This window comes from Triturus cristatus, chromosome 4_1 (genome assembly GCF_964204655.1).
Source record: "Triturus cristatus chromosome 4_1, aTriCri1.1, whole genome shotgun sequence".
Classification (NCBI taxonomy): domain Eukaryota; kingdom Metazoa; phylum Chordata; class Amphibia; order Caudata; family Salamandridae; genus Triturus; species Triturus cristatus.
In genome coordinates, this window is record NC_140585.1 from 101864474 (window position 1) to 101883768 (window position 19295).

Sequence of the window (19295 nt, forward strand, 5' to 3'; positions counted from 1 at the left end):
GCCCGTATTTATCAATATTTCACGCAACACAACGCAGCAAGCCACCTTGCTGCACTGCGTAAAAAGGAGAGGGCAAGAATGAGCTGTATTTTACTTCATATAGAACATTCCTGCTCTCTGCCTGTGCCTGCTCTCTGCCTGCGCTGGCGCTGCCTAGCGCCACTACAGGTACCCTTGCAAGAGTGCCTGCATTGTAGGCAGGATTGTTTTTGTGAAGGAAGGGGCAACTTTCTGCACATAAACAATCCTCAGGGACCTTTTCCTCTTTCTAAGTGTGATGAAAGAGAAAGTAATGAGGGGAAATAAAGATCTTTCTCCTCGTTGCACTGTTGGTGGGGAGGCGTACAATTCTGACACATTTCCAGGTCTACCACTGTTGGTAAATATGGGAATGTGTCATTATGGATGGGTGGATGTGTGGGAACACCCACACTCTAGCCATGGCAAGCCTTCCTGTGACAGAGTAATTCAAGGCCGCAATTTGACCTGCCGTCCATTATCTAGATTTATCAAGCCACACAAGGCCACGCAAGAAGGCCTTGTGTGGCTTGGTAAATCTCATTTAGGTTTTGCATCACCCTTGCGTCCCCTTGTGTGGCACCAGGCTGATGCAAAACATTGATAGATATGGGTCTAAGATCATTGCAGGCATGAGGACCATGTGTCGCACCCTGAATTGGTGGCCCATCGGTATTGTGAGCTTCTACTGAAGCATGCACAAGGTCATAGTGTGCCACAACAAGTGTCCCTAGTTGTTGGTCCACCACCACTATGAATCCCTGCAGTTACAAGTGTGAGGCTGAGAAGTTATACAACACCACAAGTTGGTGGGCCATCACCATTGTGGACCTCCGCAGCTGGAGTGCAATGCAACCATCAAACACACCTCTGTTTTTTCTGAGACCACTGTCTGTAACCCATCCAGGCATCCCGTGTGGTGGCTCATCGTCCACTGAGAGCCCCAGCATACAGAGCAGGAAGGTTCCACTCCAATGGCTACCAGCAGGTGTCTGGTCAGTGTCCAGGACTATGCAGGCACCCTGAGCAGTGGCCAGTATCCCACTCCTTCCAGCTTATGGCAGATTATCATTGGCTAATATATCGTCTGACAGCAATTTCATCTTCTAAATATAATTTGTGAAAATAGTGTCTCATGTGCTTAGATCTTCTATTATTAGCTTCAGTGGGGCGATGGTTTTGTAAACAATATTGAGGGCACATTACTTATACCAGATGGTATCTTAGTTAGGATATTCTGGTAGCAGACTTCCTCTGTCCCCATCCTCAGCTCTTGCCCGCCTCCACCCTAGGCATTTATGGAAATAGTATGTCTTTGCATTGTTCTTTAGTTTCCTCTGTATTCATGAAGTGCCTTCATTGAATTGACAAGGGTAAGGTGGTGCTTTGCTGCCTTGTGTCTAGGTTTGCACTATAGAAATGCCTTACACATGCATATATGCATAGCAGCACTGCTGTCAAAGGGATGAAAAGAAACAGAAAACCCCTTGGCTCACTCACATCAAAAGTCCCATATCATTCCAGGCGTTACTAACAAAGACATGGGCAGGAAACGTAGTGGAAAATACTTTTGCATCTCTGTGCGGCCTGGTCGTCCTGGTGCCTTTGGGTCGTATTAATGGTACATAGACCAGCAGCTTGTTATATATCCGCCAGGTTGACGAACCCCTCAAATATTGTATGTCAAGACATACAATATAAATAAAATAACACCCAATACAAATCTGGGAAAAACAATAAGATTTCAATGAAAGGATCCATCACAGCCAACTGGAAGAGTGAACATACCTGTACCTTGCGGCTCGCAGGGCCTTCTGATACCAACTCTTCCTCCAGGACTTTTTCTCGACCAACTGACTCCCTTGCAGGAAGCCCACCATTCACTTGTGGAACAGTGCGCGAGCGATCATTGGTGACTATCATTTTATAGGGCCCTTCCTTCAGATGACGTACAAGAGTGATGGTGGGTTCAAAGTCACCACTACCATCTGTCTGACGAAGTTCAAATGCATTCTGCAGATGTTCTTGCTTGAACCTTCCATCAGCTGTCAACGCCTCCCGGAGGTCCTGGTTAGGATGCCCACATACAGCTAAGCGCACATTCCTACTTCTCAGGGGCTCACATTCCAGAATGATCCGAGGAGCTCCATTCTGTGTTTCACCTTTGGGTTCAACATAGAAGAGCTTCAGGTCACTTCCTGAAACAGTGTCTTCCGTCCTTTGCTCCCCGTTAATGAATGTGATTATCACAAGCTCATCCTGTGGGATCAAGGCGCAAGGCATGTTGGACTTCACCATGGCTTGAAGTTTGGTGCTGGCATGAAGGAGGAGCCCCTTCTTTTTTGACTTCTTTAATGCATTTTGAAAGTATTCCGATTTTTTGATGGCACTGATTACAGGTGTGTTATACCCTCCATTAACTGTGATTGCTTTTTCTTTGTTCTTAATTTGAAACATGAAACTTCTTTCTTTTTGTTGGGGCTCTCTTGTCTGCTTCCCCATGCCTGGTTCAGGAGACTGTGATACAGGCTCCTCTGGGGATTTTTCTAGCTTCACGTTCTGTAATGAGAGAGAGTAAACCATGAGTACGTTGGAATGGGTGAATACGATGTCAATGTGTACTGTGATGTGTGCATTCCCGACAACGGCAATACTAATAAAGGCAATGTCAATGTATGCCATAACCGATGCCTGCACCACAATGACCATACCTATCAAAGCAATGTCAATGAAGGCAATGAATTATGTCCGTGCAACAATTACGACTCTGGTAGAAACAATGTCATTGTATGTCATATTCCATGTCTGCATGGCAATACCAATACCAGTGACGATTATCTCAATGTACTCCCTGTTTGGGATACAAAGAACGATGTCAGAACCAGTAAAGACAAAATCCGTGTACGCTATGACATCTGCACGCACAATAAATAGGGTGTCAGTAAAAGTAATATCAATGCCTGCTACATTATCCGTAAGAGTTCTGATGAGATCATATCATTGCTGTTGGATTCACCCAAGGTGACGTCCGCAAAACCCAGAGTTAGAAATACGTGGTTAGACAGGCCCTACGACCCAAACCCATGGTTATCGAGTGACAAGTGACAGGCGGGGCCTTGCTTAGGCCAGAGACAAATGCGCTCACAGGAGAACCCTGATCGATGCCACAGATAGTCAGCTACACCACAACAGGTCCAAGGAAATTGGCCCCAAAAAAACCCGTATGACCAGGGGCGAATGTTCCCCCCAAAAAATACCACAAAGCTAGATGCCACATGGAGATAGAAACACTCAGCCTATCAGGACATGACATGCACACCACACGTAATGATCACGCACTCCCCACACTAGACATCTGGACACATTCACACTGGTCCACACTAGCTCTCCCCAAGGTCGCGGGCCCGCTGTGTCCTTATCGGATGACCAAGAGTTTTTATTTACGACTGAGATGCTTTTTCAAGAATTTAAAATTACTTTTATTGTACCTCGTGAGATGTATAAATTGTCGGTTTCAACTTTGAACACTGAGAGACTTTCTTTAGACACACCCTGTTGACTCTCTCCCGGCCGCTGCCTTTAATTAAATCAACTTGTTCCTGTTTTGCAAAACGCCTCTTGGGGCATATTTACAAGCCCCTATCACTAACGTCATTTTTGTTGACATTGTGGTGGCAAAAGGGGCTTCGCCTTATTCACAACGTTGCTTAACAGTGTCTGGTGAATAAGGCACCCTTTCACGCTATACTTAGCGTGAAAGGGTGCCTTTCACGCTAAGTAGGAGAGGCGCAAAGAGGAGAAATGTTTAATTTCTCCTCGTGTTTGCTGTTTCCATGTGTGCTGCGTTGTGCAACACACATACAAACAGCAAAACGCCATTGATTGTTTATGTACAGGAAGGGACACCTTCCTGTACATAAACAATCATTAAATGACATTTTGCAACTTCTATGTGGGCTGCATTAACGCCATTTCAGATTGCACTATGCTGCAAGGGTGCCTGCGTTGGCGCTTGGCAGCTAAATTAACGCCAGCCCAGGGGGAAACGCAAGGGTGCACCGTATTCTCGTAAATACGGTGCAGCCCTGCATTTCAGAAGAGGCGGAGGGCGGCGTTAGGCCATGGAGGCTGACGCAGCACTCCGCCACTTCCTTTTAAATTTGCCCCCTTGTCTTATCATTTATTTAAGGTAAATTCATATTCGAGTAACAAGTACACATGCAAATGGTATGTTGCACAGGGATCCAGTGAATAACTGGTTAAACTCTCTCTGCAAAGGTGCTGAACCCAGAGCGAGAGAGCCACTCGCTGAAGCCTTTGCATTTGTTCCTAAAATATGTTTACTTAGAGAGAGGTCAAGAAACAATAGTACAATGAGGGGTGAACCCTGAATGTCGACCCCCAAATATTGATGGGATTCAATATTGAGGACAAAATATCAAAAACAAAAATCAGCAGGTAAGTAAATCTAGATTTTCTATACTTAACTCCACATCTGTGTACTTATGCGGTAGAGATGTATTCACGGGGCGTAGATGTGGAGCTGGGAATAGTTCATCTATGCATCCCTCTATGCACGTACCTTTCTACATTTTGTCCCTCGATATTCTTTCATCGATATTCTTGTATGTCGATATTATCGGTGTCGATATTTACTATTTCTATCGTACAGAGTTCAAACTGCGTTGTCTCGCTCCATAGGAGAGGGCGCAAAACTGTAATAATTTCCGCACTTGTTGCAAGTGGAAATTTGCGACTGGTGAGCTAGAGCAATCATACGCCTGCATATCGCAGAGCAAACTTTCAATCATCTGCTATGCAGGGGTTTCTTATACTCAGCTTCAATGTACATTGTTGGTCTGTGTCTGGTGCTTGCCATTTCCTTTAGGATTCTTTTGGTGCTTTTTCTGATCACGAATATAAATTAGAAAGCTGAAGTGTCATCATTTATTCTAATTAAACAAAATGGGTGAACAGAAGTCAAGTGGGAGCAGGTGCCCCACACTACTAGTCTGGGATCTGCTTTGATCATTGTACCTTCACCTGGCAAATGTGTACTGTGCAACCTTAAATAGAAAGAAGCACTAAACAGAAACATTTAACAAAAAAGCAGTAAGCTAAATGTGAAGAAAAGAGGAGCAGGTACTCACCAAACATAGGACGGGAAACTAGTAGGCTAAGTGACATTAAGGACGAGGCTATGATGTTTGCTTAACTAGCTGGTCTAAGAGCTGATATGTTTAATGCCCCACTACTTAGCCCCATTCCTTAGCAGCCATGTCTGGGCCAAACAACCAATGAGGGCTGTCTATGAGACAAGTGCCATCTTTGAGAATTTTGGGGCCCTGGGCAAGACAAATTCTTGCGACCCCTGTACTGAACAAATTTGAACTTGCTAATGTGTCAACCATTTTCAAATCATTAAAGCCCTTTAAATGCCAAATGTAAGAAATTGGGTTTTATTTGAGGAAGGTAAGTGCCCACCTCAAGTCATAATCACAGTCTTTGTCTGGGTGCACTACTGTCACTAAATAACCCCAAGCTCAAACCCTGGTAGCTGTGGCACAGAGCAAGGATGCCTAACTTAGAGGCAATGTGTAAAGCATTTATGCAGTACTAAAACAGTAATAACGTCAAAATGATAAATAAATCCCAAAACAAGTCAGAAAAACAAAGTAAGATTTAATATAGCCACCCGAGAGGTGGCGCTAGCCAAGATGGCCGCAATGGAGTGAGGCTCTTGGATGCTGGACCCCTTGCATCCGCACTACATCCGTGGTGGCAGTCCTAGGTTTGAACAGACGACAGGCGGGTGTAGGGGAGCCGCTGCCCTGCCCCCGGAGCAACTTTGAGCCGAATTCGGTGCCGCCGGAGCTGAGCTAGACGGCCCGTGGACCGCGCCGGTGGCTGAAACGCGCCTATCCGGTTCCCTGGATGGCAGTGCCTGCTACGAGTGCCCCCGGCGCACCACGAGGGGCGAGGGCCGCGCGGCCACCAGCGGCTGCCTGAGATCGGAGGAGGTGCGGACTGGACCCGCGCTGGTGCTGGACCATAGGTAGGTCGGGGGCGGCGGATGGCGAGCACCCCCCAGTGCTGGAGAGACCCCGCTCGATGGGCAGATCGGCCCGACCTGAAATGTGCTGACCGGGTCTGGCTGAGGGACCGGGCCCGACCTTGCCTCTACACGCGCCCGCTCTGTCCCGGCGCCTGGGCCTTCGCTTCCTGAAGGGTGGGCTCATTCTGGCCCCCTTACCGCTTCTCCTGGTGGAATCCTGTCTGGGGGATCCTGGAGGTGGAGCGGGTGAGGACTGCAGGACCACCAGCGGTTGCCCCAGAACCGGCGGACTTGCGAAGCAGATCCGTGCTGGCTCCGGACCTGAGGTGAGCTGGGGGAGGCGGCGGCTGGCGAGCGCCCCCCCCCCGGGGGTGGTGAGGCCCTACTCGGCGGGCGGATCGGCTCGCACTGAATGGACGACTTGTCATTGCCTGCGCCGACCCGTTCCCGGGCCTGGGCCGGGGCTGATTGAGAGAGACGGCTCCTCCTGGTCCCCCTGCTGATTTGCCTTGGCGTACTCCTGTAGGGGTGACCCCGAGGCGGTGCAGCCTCGACGGACCCTGCGGATGGCCGCCGCACTTGGGGCAGGGTCGTACTCTTGGCGGCCGCAGTACTGACCTGAATGGGTGGCTGAGGTGGGTCTCCCTGGCCCTGCACCAGTATCCGGGAGCCCTCGCCTTGGATTGTCTTCCCCGGCGCTGCCCTTGGCCCCCGGAGCTGGGAGGGGGATCAGCTGTTGGCTCCGGAGCGGGGTGGAGGCGGAACCCCCTAGTGACTTGGCTGAGCCGATGGGCCGGGGTGCTGGCCGGCGCCCCCATTGGCTTGCGCGTTGTACACCGACGGAGGGCCGTCGCAGGCGAGGACTGTAGCGCGAAGCTCAGGACGTGGTGAAGGCGGCTCTGCCCGGATCCAAAGCTGAGGACGAGGAGCGCCTTTACCCTTCCCCTTCTCCTCGATCTCCCCCTTCGTTGGCCTGGTGCGGGGGGCTGAGTCGCTTGGTGAGTGGGAGCCGCCTGCTGGTTCACTGCACCCACTCTCGTACCCAGCCCGTGCTTCCGGGGTCCACCATGGGCAAGGAGAAAGGCTCCAGACCACCGAACACGTCCCACCAGACGCGGATTGATCAGTTCACGAACTCGGACCCGCCGGGCGGGGGGGGGGGGGCTCCGGCCCCGAACAAGGATTTGGCCGTCATCCTTCAAGCCATTGATGCCTCCCGCACATCCCTGGAGGGGATGGTTGGGGAGGTGGGGGTAGATGTTGCGCTCCTGCGGCAGGATCTCCGCAACGCCACAACTCGCATTACGGAAGCGGAGTCCCGGATCTCTACGGCGGAGGACGACATTCAATCAATCAATCAGTGACATTTATAGAGCGCACTACATACCCGTAGGGTCTCAAGGCGCTGGGGGTGGGGGGGTGCCGCTACTGCTCGAACAGCCATGTCTTCAGCTTCTTCCTGAAGGAGAGGTGGTCTTGGGTCAGGCGCAGGTCGGTCGGGAGGGAGTTCCAGGTCTTGGCGGCCAGGTAGGAGAAGGACCTTCCTCCTGTGGTCGCTCTTCGGATGCGGGGGACGGCGGCGAGGGCGAGGTTGGCTGATCGGAGGTGGCGTTTGGGAGCGTAGAAGTTGACTCGGCTGTTGAGGTAGCTCGGGCCTTGGTCGTGTAGCGCTTTGTGTGCGTGGGTGAGGAGGCGGAAGGTGATTCTTTTGTTGACGGGGAGCCAGTGAAGGTCTCTCAGATGTCCGGAGATGTGGCTGGTTCGTGGGATGTCGAGGATGAGTCTGGCTGAGGCGTTCTGGATCCGCTGGAGTCTCTTCTGGAGCTTGGCGGTGGTACCGGCGTAGAGGGCGTTGCCGTAGTCCAGTCGGCTGGTGACGAGGGCCTGGGTGACGGTCCTCCTGGTCTCGGTGGGGATCCACCAGAAGATCTTCCGTAGCATGCGTAGGATGTTGAAGCACGCCGAGGAGACGGCGTTGACTTGCCTGGTCATGGAGAGGGAGGAGTCCAGGATGAAGCCCAGGTTGCGTGCATGGTCTGTCGGTTTGAGTGCGGTGCCCAGGGCGGGAGGCCACCAGGAGTCGTCCCAGGCGGAGGGTGAGGAGCCCAGGATGAGGACCTCCGTCTTGTCCGAGTTCAGCTTCAGGCGGCTGGTCGTCATCCACTCGGCTACGTCCTTCATCCCTTCGTGTAGGTTGGCTCTGGCGGCGGCGGGGTCGTTGGTCAGGGAGAGGATCAGCTGGGTGTCGTCGGCGTAGGAGATTATGTTGAGGTGGTGTTGCCGTGCGATGGCCGCGAGGGGGCTCATGTAGACGTTGAAGAGGGTGGGGCTCAGCGAGGATCCTTGAGGGACGCCGCAGATGACATCGGTGGCCTCTGACTTGTACGGTGGAAGACGGACTTTCTGTGTTCTTCCGTCGAGGAAGGAGATGATCCATTCCAGCGCCTTGTCCTGGATTCCGACGTTGCTGAGGCGCTGTACTAGGGTGCGGTGGCAGACAGTGTCGAATGCTGCGGAGAGGCCTAGGAGGATGAGGGCCGCTGTTTCTCCGTTGTCCATCAGGGCTCGAATGTCATCGGTGGCGGCGATGAGGGCGGTCTCGGTGCTGTGATTGGCTCGGAAGCCGGACTGTGAGGGGTCGAGGGATCCATTTGTTTCGAGGAAGGCGGCCATCTGCTTGTTGACGGTCTTCTCGATGACTTTGGCTGGAAACGGGAGGAGCGAGATGGGGCGGTAGTTCTTGAGTTCGGTGGGGTCCGCTGGGGGTTTCTTGAGTAGCGCGCTGAGTTCGGCGTGCTTCCAGCTCTCAGGGAAGGTGGCGGTGTCGAAGGATGTGTTGATGATGTCTCGCAGGTGGGGTGCGATGACAGCGTCAGCCTTGTTGAAGACGTGATGAGGGCAGGGGTCGGTCGGTGATCCGGAGTGGATGGAGTTCATCGTGCGGATGGTGTCTTCGGTGCTGATCGGAGTCCAGGCTTGGAGGGTGGTGGTGAGGGGTGGTTGTTCGGTCTTGGTGTGCGTTGGTTGGTTGCTGAAGCTGTTGTGTATGTCCGCGATCTTGTTGTGGAAGTATGAGGCGAGGGAGTTGCAGAGGTCTTGCGATGGGGTGATGTCGTTGTTTTCTGCGCTGGGGTTGGAGAGCTCTTTCATGATGTTGAAGAGTTCCTTGCAGTTGTGTGCGTTGTTGTCCAGCCGGTCCTTGAAAGCAGTTTTCTTGGCGGCGCGGATCAGCTGGTGGTGTTTCCGGGTGGCCAGCTTGAAGGTGGTCCTGTTGTCCGGTGTGGGATCCCTTCTCCAGACTTTCTCGAGGGCTCGGCAGTTCTTCTTGGAGCTCTTGAGTTCGTCGGTGAACCACGGGGCTTTCTTGCTGCCGGGTCTGCTGGGCGGGGTCCTCAGCGGGGCGAGTTCGTCCGCGCAGTTGCTGATCCACTGTGTGAGGTTGTTGGCGGCCTGGCTGGGGTTCGCTGAGCTGGCAGGGGGGTGCTGGCTCAGGGAGGTGGCGAGCTGGTCTGCTGTGATCTTGTTCCAGCTTCTGCGGGCGGCCTGTTGCTGGTGGTGGTGGGTCGTCGTTCTCTTGAAGGTGAAGTGGACGCAGCTGTGGTCCGTCCATTGGAGCTCTGTGGCGTGGCTGAAGACGATGTCTTTGCAGGATGAGAAGACGGCGTCGAGTGTGTGTCCGGCGAGGTGGGTGGGGGTGGATACCAGCTGCTTGAGTCCAAGATTGGCGAGGTTGTCGAGCAGGGTGCTGGTGTTGCGGTCGTTGTTGTTCTCCAGGTGGAAGTTGAGGTCCCCCAGGAGGATGTAGTCGGCGGAGGGGAGGGCATGCGGGCTGACGAAGTCGGCGATGTCCTCGCTGAATTGTGTGCGTGGTCCCGGGGGTCGGTAGATCAGGGTGCCTCTGAGGGTGGTGTTTGGGTCGGTGTGGATCTGGAAGTGCAGGTGTTCGGCGGTGGTCAGGGAGTTGTCGGTGCTGGTCGTGAGACGGATGGTGTTCCTGTGGATGATGGCGATGCCTCCTCCCGTCTGGTTGGCGTTGCGGTCCCTCCGGACGATCTTGTAGCCCTCCGGGATGGCGATGGCGAAGTCGGGAGCTGAAGAGGCGTTCATCCAGGTCTCCGTGAGTAAGGCAACGTCAGGGGCTGTGGCGTCTAGGAGGTTCCAGAGTTCCACGGCGTGTCTGTGGACGGAGCGGGTGTTGAGCAGGATGCACTTGAGGTGGGTGCTGCTGGTGTTTGGCTTGGCGGCTGCTGGTGCGGGGCAGGTCCGGATGCAGGAGAACTTGCAGGCGTGGCAGCTGAAAGGTCCGTGGGTGAGTCGTGGTGTGGCTTGGTGGCAGTCTGGGAGTCGGCCGGTGTTGAGTGCGATGAGGGTGGCGGCGGAGTACGTCAGGCGGGTCGGTCGGGGTCTTCGTGGGCCAGGGGTCCTGGCGCTGGTCGCGATCCGGTCGCGGACAGGCGCAGACGGGCTCGCCATCGGCGCACAATCGGCGCGCCCGCTGCGCGTGACCGCTGCGCGTTCGCACGGTCGCCATATAAGGCGAAGTGCGCAGGTGGGCGGGGCAGCTGGGAGGCGGGAGCGGGGAGGGATACAGAAGGAAAAAGGGGCAGGGCTAAGCGGCGGTGGCGGGAAGCGGGGAGGGATACAGAAGGAAAAAGGGGCGGGGCTAAGCGGCGGTGGCGGGAAGCGGGGAGGGATACAGAAGGAAAAAGGGGCGGGGCTAAGCGGCGGTGGCGGGAAGCGGGGAGGGTGAGCGAGGATCGGCGAGGTAGGCGGGCAGACAGGGAGGAGACAGCGAGACACGGGCACAGTTACCAGAAAAATAAACAAAAACACGGGCACGGTTACACTGAAAGGAGAAGCACAAGGTCACACAGTCAAGGGAATACAATTAGCACCAAAAACGATCAGCCGGCAGGCAGGCACGGACCGCGCCTCTCGGAGGAGGGGGCGTGGTCAGCGGCAGCGCGACAGGCAGCGAGGTAGCTAGGCAGGGCAGAGGAGCACACGCAGCAGCTGGTGGCCGTGCGGCGCGGGGGTGTCCCACAAGTGGGTCACACTCACCTGCGTCGCACGGTCGCCATATAAGGCCAAGTGCGCGGGTGGGCGGGGCAGCTGGGAGGCGGGAGCGGGGAGGGATACAGAAGGAAAAAGGGGCGGGGCTAAGCGGTGGTGGCGGGAAGCGGGGAGGGATACAGAAGGAAAAAGGGGCGGGGCTAAGCGGCGGTGGCGGGAAGCGGGGAGGGTGAGCGAGGATCGGCGAGGTAGGCGGGCAGACAGGGAGGAGACAGCGAGACACGGGCACAGTTACCAGAAAAATAAACAAAAACACGGGCACGGTTACACTGAAAGGAGAAGCACAAGGTCACACAGTCAAGGGAATACAATTAGCACCAAAACGATCAGCCGGCAGGCAGGCACGGACCGCGCCTCTCGGAGGAGGGGGCGTGGTCAGCGGCAGCGCGACAGGCAGCGAGGCAGCTAGGCAGGGCAGAGGAGCACACGCAGCAGCTGGTGGCCGTGCGGCGCGGGGGTGTCCCACAAGTAGACATTCACCTACTACAGGATAAGGTCCGGGAGCTCACAACCCACTCCAAGGAACTACACAGGCGGGCAGAAGATGCCGAAAACCACGCCCGTCGCAATAACCTTCGGCTGGTGGGCTTTCCGGAGGGGGTCGAGTCTGGCCGAGCTGATGACTTCCTCGAGACGTGGTTTAAGTCCTGGATGCCGGTGACCGGCCTGTCGACCTGGTTCGTGGTGGAGAGGGCGCACCGTTCGTTGGCAGCCAAACATCCCGTGGGAGCCCCCCCGCGCCCCTTTATCCTTCGGATCCTCAACTTTAGGGACAGAGACGCTATCCTGCGAGAGGCGCGGGCACGAGGCCCTTTAACTTTCAACAACCACACCATTATGATCTTCCCGGACTACACCCGGGAGGTCCAGGAGCAGCGCCGCTCCTACACGGAGGTGAAGCAAAAGCTGCGCTCCCTGGGCCTTCAATACCAGCTCCAATTCCCGGCCCGCCTTCGTGTGGTTTTCCAGGACAAGACGCTGTTCTTTGATACCCTCCGGGCAGCCTGGACTTGGCTCACGGAGGAACGGCCTTTACGCCAGCCCGCTGGGGCGTCGTCTGCTGCGGTGCCCCGGGGCCGCGACGTAGCTGGACCCCGGCGGCCGGGGCGCAGGAGGCGCACACAGTCCCGACTGCGCAGAGGCGCGGTGATGGCTCGGACCCGGTCTGCCAACGCCTCTGAGAGACAAGTGAGGGACTCCTCGGCCTCCTCCGGTACATCATCCCATGCGGCTGGGGGGCTCCGGCACCGCTCGTCGCCCCTGCCGGGCGGGTCTCCAACTCCTCTCAAAGTACAGATTGACTTGTCCGACCTCTCCCGTAGTCCTGCTATGTAACTTACTGTATACTTCATGCATCCACAAGGAGGGGCGGCGGCCCTATTCGGGGGCAGGGTTGGGGGAGCTTTGCAATCTTAAGCTTTCTCGCAACTACCTAGGGTGCGATACTGGAATCCGTGCTTCAGGAGGGGTCCACCACGCTCTTTACACCCGAGCATTTAGGCTTGGGGTTTTGTAATTGTTGAGTCAGTGAGGGCGACAGATGCTTCCGTTCTTGAAGTGTAGGGTGTAGGGTGGGGGGTTGGGGTTGGGGAACTGTTGGTTGCTTCTCCTTGGAAGGCTGTTTTGTTTGGGTTGGGTCTGTTTTCTTTTGAGCCTCATCTGCTGCAATACACACTGCGCGTCGCCACGCCTCTCCATGCAGTCGCCTGCAGAGGCTCTGCTGCCGCTCGCTCTCCTGCGCTGCCCGCGGGCCTCCCCTAGCGTGGGACCCGCAGTCCTGGCCTCCCCTGCCCGATTTAGTCCTAGCGCGCTCCGTTCCTTTCACTCCCATGGGTGACCCCACCTCCAAGGCTCAAGTGCGCGTCCTGTCCTGGAACGTGAACGGCTTATTGGATAGACTCAAGCGCACTGCAGTCCTTGAGTACGCCCAGCGCATGGAGCCCGATGTGCTCCTGCTTCAAGAAACCCACCTGCTCGGCGAAAACTGTCCCTTTTTGGCGCGATATGGGTACGACCGGGTATGGCACTCTGGATTCTCTCGAGGATCTCGGGGGGTCGCCGTCCTGCTGCGCCGTTCCCTCCCTTTTGTTTGCACCCGGGTGCTTCATGACCCCCTCGGGATGGCGATCGCCATTTGCGGCACGCTGGAGGGTCGGCCGCTCCATCTCCTGTCACTCCACGCGCCGCCCGCCGGGTTGTCCCAGGCATTATCCCACGTCGCATCCTTGTTGGCAACTCTCTCACCGGGCGCTATTGTTTTGGGAGGGGGCTTCAATGCTGTATCTGCTCCACAGCTCGACTCCTCAGGTCTGGTGTCGGCGCCCCGCGCCGCGTGGGCAAGGCAGCTGGGGAGCTGGGCAGAGGCTCAGGGCTTATGCGATGCGTGGCGTATCTGGCACCCACGCGAGCGGCAATACACTCACACCTCGGCCGCCCATCACACTCACGCACGAATTGATGCGATCTTTGTCCCCTCCACCGACTGTGCAGGCATCCAAGATGTCCGTATCCTTCCCAGGGGGATATCCGATCATTCTCCGGTCCTGCTGGGTCTAGGCCCCCCGCCCCGTGGGGCCCGCCAGATGTGGCGGTTCAACGCCTGGTTTCTCCAGGATAAGAAGCTCTGTAGAGAGGTGGGGTCCGCACTGACGCAGTATTTTGGCGACAACGACGGGTCGGTCTCCTCGGCGGGGACCCTGTGGGAGGCTTGTAAGGCCACCATCAGGGGGGCCGCCAAGGCACTGGTGGTGCGGCATCGCCAGACGCAACTCCAGCGGCTCACTGCCTGCGAGGCCCGGGCATTACGACTGGAACAATCTCTCTCTGAGGGTGGGGATCCGGCCGAGGCCCGGCAGCTGCGGCTGTTGCAGGAAGAGGTTCGTCAGCGGTCGCTCGAGGCGGCTAAACTCCTCTGACAATCCTCGTTGGCGAGGGTATACGGGTGGGGTGATAAGAATGGTGCGCTGTTGCACCGGCTGGCCACTTACCCAAAGGCATCGCGCATCATCCCGGCGGTGGTTGACTCAGATGGCCTGCTCCAGTCCTCATCCGTGGCAATGGCAGACGCCTTCGCTCAATATTACTCGCAGCTATACTAGGCCCGGGCATCAGACTTATCCTTGGCCTCACTGCTTGCAATTAATAATTTACGGCTTCCTTGTCTTCGGTCCAGTGACTGGGAGAGTCTGGAGGTGCCTATCTCTCCGGAGGAGATTGGGGATGCGATAGGGTGCACGTCCGCGGGAAAGACCCCGGGACGGCTTCCCCCAGGAGTTCTATGCCACCTATAAAGACCTTTTGGTCCCGCAGTTGGGTGCCCTCTATGCCGAGGCGGTAAAAACCGTCTCCTTCCCTCCGGAAGCCGACATGGCCACGATTGTGGTCCTGCCCAAGTCTACGCTGCCTTCTTGTGATAGGTCGGCATACCGGCCGATCTCTCTTATTAATACCGATATTAAACTTTACGCGGCGGTCCTGGCTCAGAGGCTCCGGCCCTTTCTGTCATACTTGGTACATCCGGACTAATGCGGCTTCATGCCGGACCGCGGCACTCGCCATTGTCTTCGCCGCCTTCACATGGCCCTGGCTCACCGCCACCGCATATCCCCATATCTCACTCTCCTACTTGCCGATTTCGAAAAAAGCCTTCAACTCGGTTGGGTGGCCTTACCTATTTGAAGTCCTGACCCACATGGGCTTCCTCCCCAAGTTTGTTGGAATGGTGCCGGTCCTTTATGCGCGCCCTCGTGCCAGAGTGTTGGTTAACGGGGCGCTGTCGAGGCCGTTTCGGATCAGCCGGGGAACACGGCAGGGGTGCCCATTGTCACCCCTCCTTTTTAGGTCTCACGAGCCAAAGGCTCGTGAGACCTAAAAAGGACGGGTGACAATGGGATTTTCAAAGTGCTACCCACAGTCTTTTGGCTGGCCTAAACCTTGAGTGCACGATCACATGCACGTGCACAGCTGCTCCTCTGCTCATTGCATTCCCCCCTCCCTTCTCACCCAGCCCTTTGATGCTCTGCTCGATTACTTTCACTTTAGCCGCTTTGACCCTTGCATTCCCCCCTCCCTTCTCACCCAGCCCTTTGATGCTCTGCTCCATTACTTTCACTTTCGCCGCTTTGATGTTTGATCGCCAACGCAATGTTTTTAATTACTTTAGTTTACTTCACTTGCAGGAAATGTTATAATTTTGTGTTATGTAAAAGCGGGTAACAGGTCTGTCAGCACCGGGCCCTCTACCAGCTGAGTTCTTTGATATGCGTTAAACATACCGACATTAATGTGTGGAATACTTCCGTGTTTACACAACTGCATTTCTACCCCCCCCCCCCCTATGTCCTTTAGCCATTCTCTCCTCCCTTTCCTGCTCGTTCTCCCTCTTGTATGTCCTTTGGTCCTTCTCTCCTCCCTTTCCTGCTGTTTCTCCTTCCCCGCTGTCCTACTGTCTACGCTTTCATACTCTCCTGTGTAGTGTCTTCTGTACAGTTTCCTGACGATTGCCTAGTCCCTTCTAGTCTCTATTCTTTTACCTTTCCCCTATGATCTGTCACCCCCTATGTTCGTCGCTTGCTGCTCTGTTCCTCTCCCTCACTCCTTTCTCTTTCAGTTGCAGCAACACTCTAGTGCCCGAAGTTACATATTACATAGCATAGCCTAATCCTTACACATGGCACTTTTGCACAGCGTTCTGATCCCGTTCCCTCGACGCCGAATGCCTCCCTGTTCCTCTCAAATCTCATTCTCTGAAAACTGCATCTTATTTCCTCTGTTTTCTCTCCTGACTCGTTCTCATTCACGTATGCACTCAAGAGGATACACAACTTGCCCAGCCAGCTTTGCCTTTGACATAATAAAACATAGCCTAGCGTTGCATACCATTGCATAGCATACCATAACTTAACAAAACATAACATAACATAACAAAACATAGCCTAGCCTAACATGACATAACAAATCATAACATAGCATAACAAAACATAACATAGTATAGCATAATATAACATAACAAAACAAAGCATAGCATAACAAAACAAAGCATAGCATAACAAAACACAACAAAACATAGCATAGCATCACAAAACATAGCACAGCATAACAAAACAAAGCATAGCAAAACACAACAAAGCATAGCATAACAAAACATAGTATAGCATAACAAAACACAACAAAAAATAGCATAGCAACAAAAAATATCAAAACAAAACATAGCATAACAAAGCATAACAAAACAAAACATAGCATAGCATAACAAAACATAGCATAGCATAACATAGCATAGCATAACAAAATAAAACATAGCATAGCATAAGAAAACACAAAACATAGCATAACAAAACATAGTATAGCATAACAAAACACAACAAAACATACCATAGCATAACAAAGCATAGCATAGCAAAACAAAACATAGCATAACAAAACATAGCATACCAAAACACAACAAAACATAGCAGAGCATAACAAAACAAAACATAGCATAGCATAACAAAACACAACAAAACATAGCATAAGAAAACAAAGCACAGCATAGCAAAACACAACAAAACAGCATAGCATAAGAAAACATAGCATAGCATAACAAAACACAACATAGCATAGCATAACAAAACATAGCATAGCATAACAAAACACAACATAGCATAGCATAACAAAACATAGCATAGCATAACAAAACACAACAAAACATAGCATAGCATAACAAAGCATAGCATAACAAAACACAACAAAACAAAACATCATAGCATAACATAACAAAACACAGCATAGCAAAACACAACAAAACATAGCAGAGCATAAAAAACATAGCATAGCATAACAGAACAAAGCATAGCATAGCAAAACATAGCATAGCATAACAAAACGTAGCATAACATGACAAAATACAAAACATAGCATAGCATAACAAATCAAAACATAGCATAACAAAACATAGTATAGCATAACAAAACACAACAAAACATAGCATAACAAAACAAAACATAGCATAGCATAACAAAACACAACGTAGCATAGCATAACAAAACATAGCATAACATAACAAAACATAGTATAGCATAACAAAACTCAACAAAAAATAGCATAGCAACAAAAAATATCAAAACAAAACATACCATAACAAAGCATAATAAAACAAAACATAGCATAGCATAGCATAACAAAACATAGCATAGCATAACAAAAAATAGCATAACACAGCATAGCATAACAAAATAAAACATAGCATAGCATAAGAAAACACAAAACATAGCATAACAAAACATAGTATAGCATAACAAAACACAACAAAACATACCATAGCATAACAAAGCATAGCATAGCAAAACAAAACATAGCATAACAAAACATAGCATACCCAAACACAACAAAACATAGCATAGCATAACAAAACATAGCATAGCATAACAAAACATAGCATAACAAAACAAAGCACAGCAAAACACAACAAAACAGCATAGCATAAGAAAACATAGCATAGCATAACAAAACACAACATAGCAGAGCATAACAAAACATAGCATAGCATAACAAAACACAACAAAACATAGCATAGCATAACAAAGCATAGCATTACAAAACACAACAAAACAAAACATCATAGCATAACATAACAAAACACAGCATAGCAAAACACAACAAAACATAGCAGAGCATAACAAAACACAGCATAGCATAACAAAACACAACAAAACATAGCATAGCATAACAAAACATAGCATAGCATAACAAAACAAAGCATAGCATAGCAAAACATAGCATAGCATAACAAAACATAGCATAACATGACAAAACACAAAACATAGCATAACAAAACAAAACATAGCATAACAAAACATAGTATAGCATAACAAAACACAACAAAACATAGCATAACAAAACAAAACATAGCATAGCATAACAAAACACAACATAGCATAGCATAACAAAACATAGCATAACATAACAAAACACAACAAAACATAGCATAGCATAACTAAACAAAATATAGCATAGCATAACAAAACATATCATAGCATAACATAACAAAACATAGCATAGCAACACACAACAAAACATAGCATAGCATAACAAAACACAACAAAACAAAGCATAGCATAACAAAACATAGCATAGTAACACACAACAAAACATAGCATAGCATAACAAAACACAACAAAACAAAGCATAGCATAACAAAACATAGCATAGCATAACAAAACAAAACAGCATAGCAAAACACAACAAAACATAGCATAGCATAACAAAACAAAACATAGCATAGCATAACAAAACATAGCATAGCATAACAAAACAAAACATAGCATAACAAAACATAGCATAGCATACACAAACATAGCATAGCATAACAAAACATAGCATTGCATAGCATAACATAACATAAGAAAACATAGCATAACAAAACATAGCATACCAAAACACAACAAAACATAGCATAACAAAACAAAACATAGCATAGCATAACAAAACACAACAAAACAGAGCATAACAAAACAAAGCACAGCATAGCAAAACACAACAAAACAGCATAACATAAGAAAACATAGCATAGCATAACAAAACACAACATAGCATAGCATAACAAAACATAGCATAGCATAACAAAACACAAAAAAACATAGCATAGCATAACAAAGCATAGCATAACAAAACACAACAAAACAAAACATCATAGCATAACATAACAAAACACAGCATAGCAAAACACAACAAAACATAGCAGAGCATAACAAAACATAGCATAGCATAACAAAACATAGCATAGCATAACAAAACATAGCATAGCATTGTGAGAAGTTGGCCTGATGTATGTTGTCACTAGTTCTAGTGTACACCTTATATCAGTCCAAATACCCTTATGGTGATTGGTTGTAAAGTCGACCTTATAGACCAGCTATCCTGGTGGTAGCATGGACAAGAGCAGTCTTAGGCTAAACTCTGAATGGCATGTGAAGCCAGATGTGATACAATATATAATCCCTTGAATACCAAATGAAAGGACACCACAACAGATATATATATAAAATAAAGTGTATTTATTCTAGCCAAACCCTCAGCACTCTTTATGAGATTAGAGGTAAGTACAACACAGTCTTATTTATGCATACATTAAGTCACACAGGTAAGTAATACAGTTAGGCCCTAGGGGCCA

The 19295-nt window shown here is 51.1% G+C and overlaps 1 protein-coding gene across 4 annotated transcripts in view; it reads right to left on the reverse strand.

Annotated features, from left to right (window-relative positions):
• The window catches only part of LOC146839650 (uncharacterized), a 230749-nt gene that overhangs the window by 31127 nt on the left and 180327 nt on the right, over positions 1–19295 (reverse strand). For 3 of the 4 annotated variants that reach the window (XM_085651735.1, XM_085651738.1, XM_085651737.1), the window contains one exon: positions 1807–2577. In XM_085651735.1, coding sequence (XP_085507861.1) covers positions 1807–2577 — 771 coding nt within the window. The remainder of the gene's footprint in view (positions 1–1806; positions 2578–19295) is intronic. The other variant, XM_085651736.1, reaches the window with a different exon arrangement.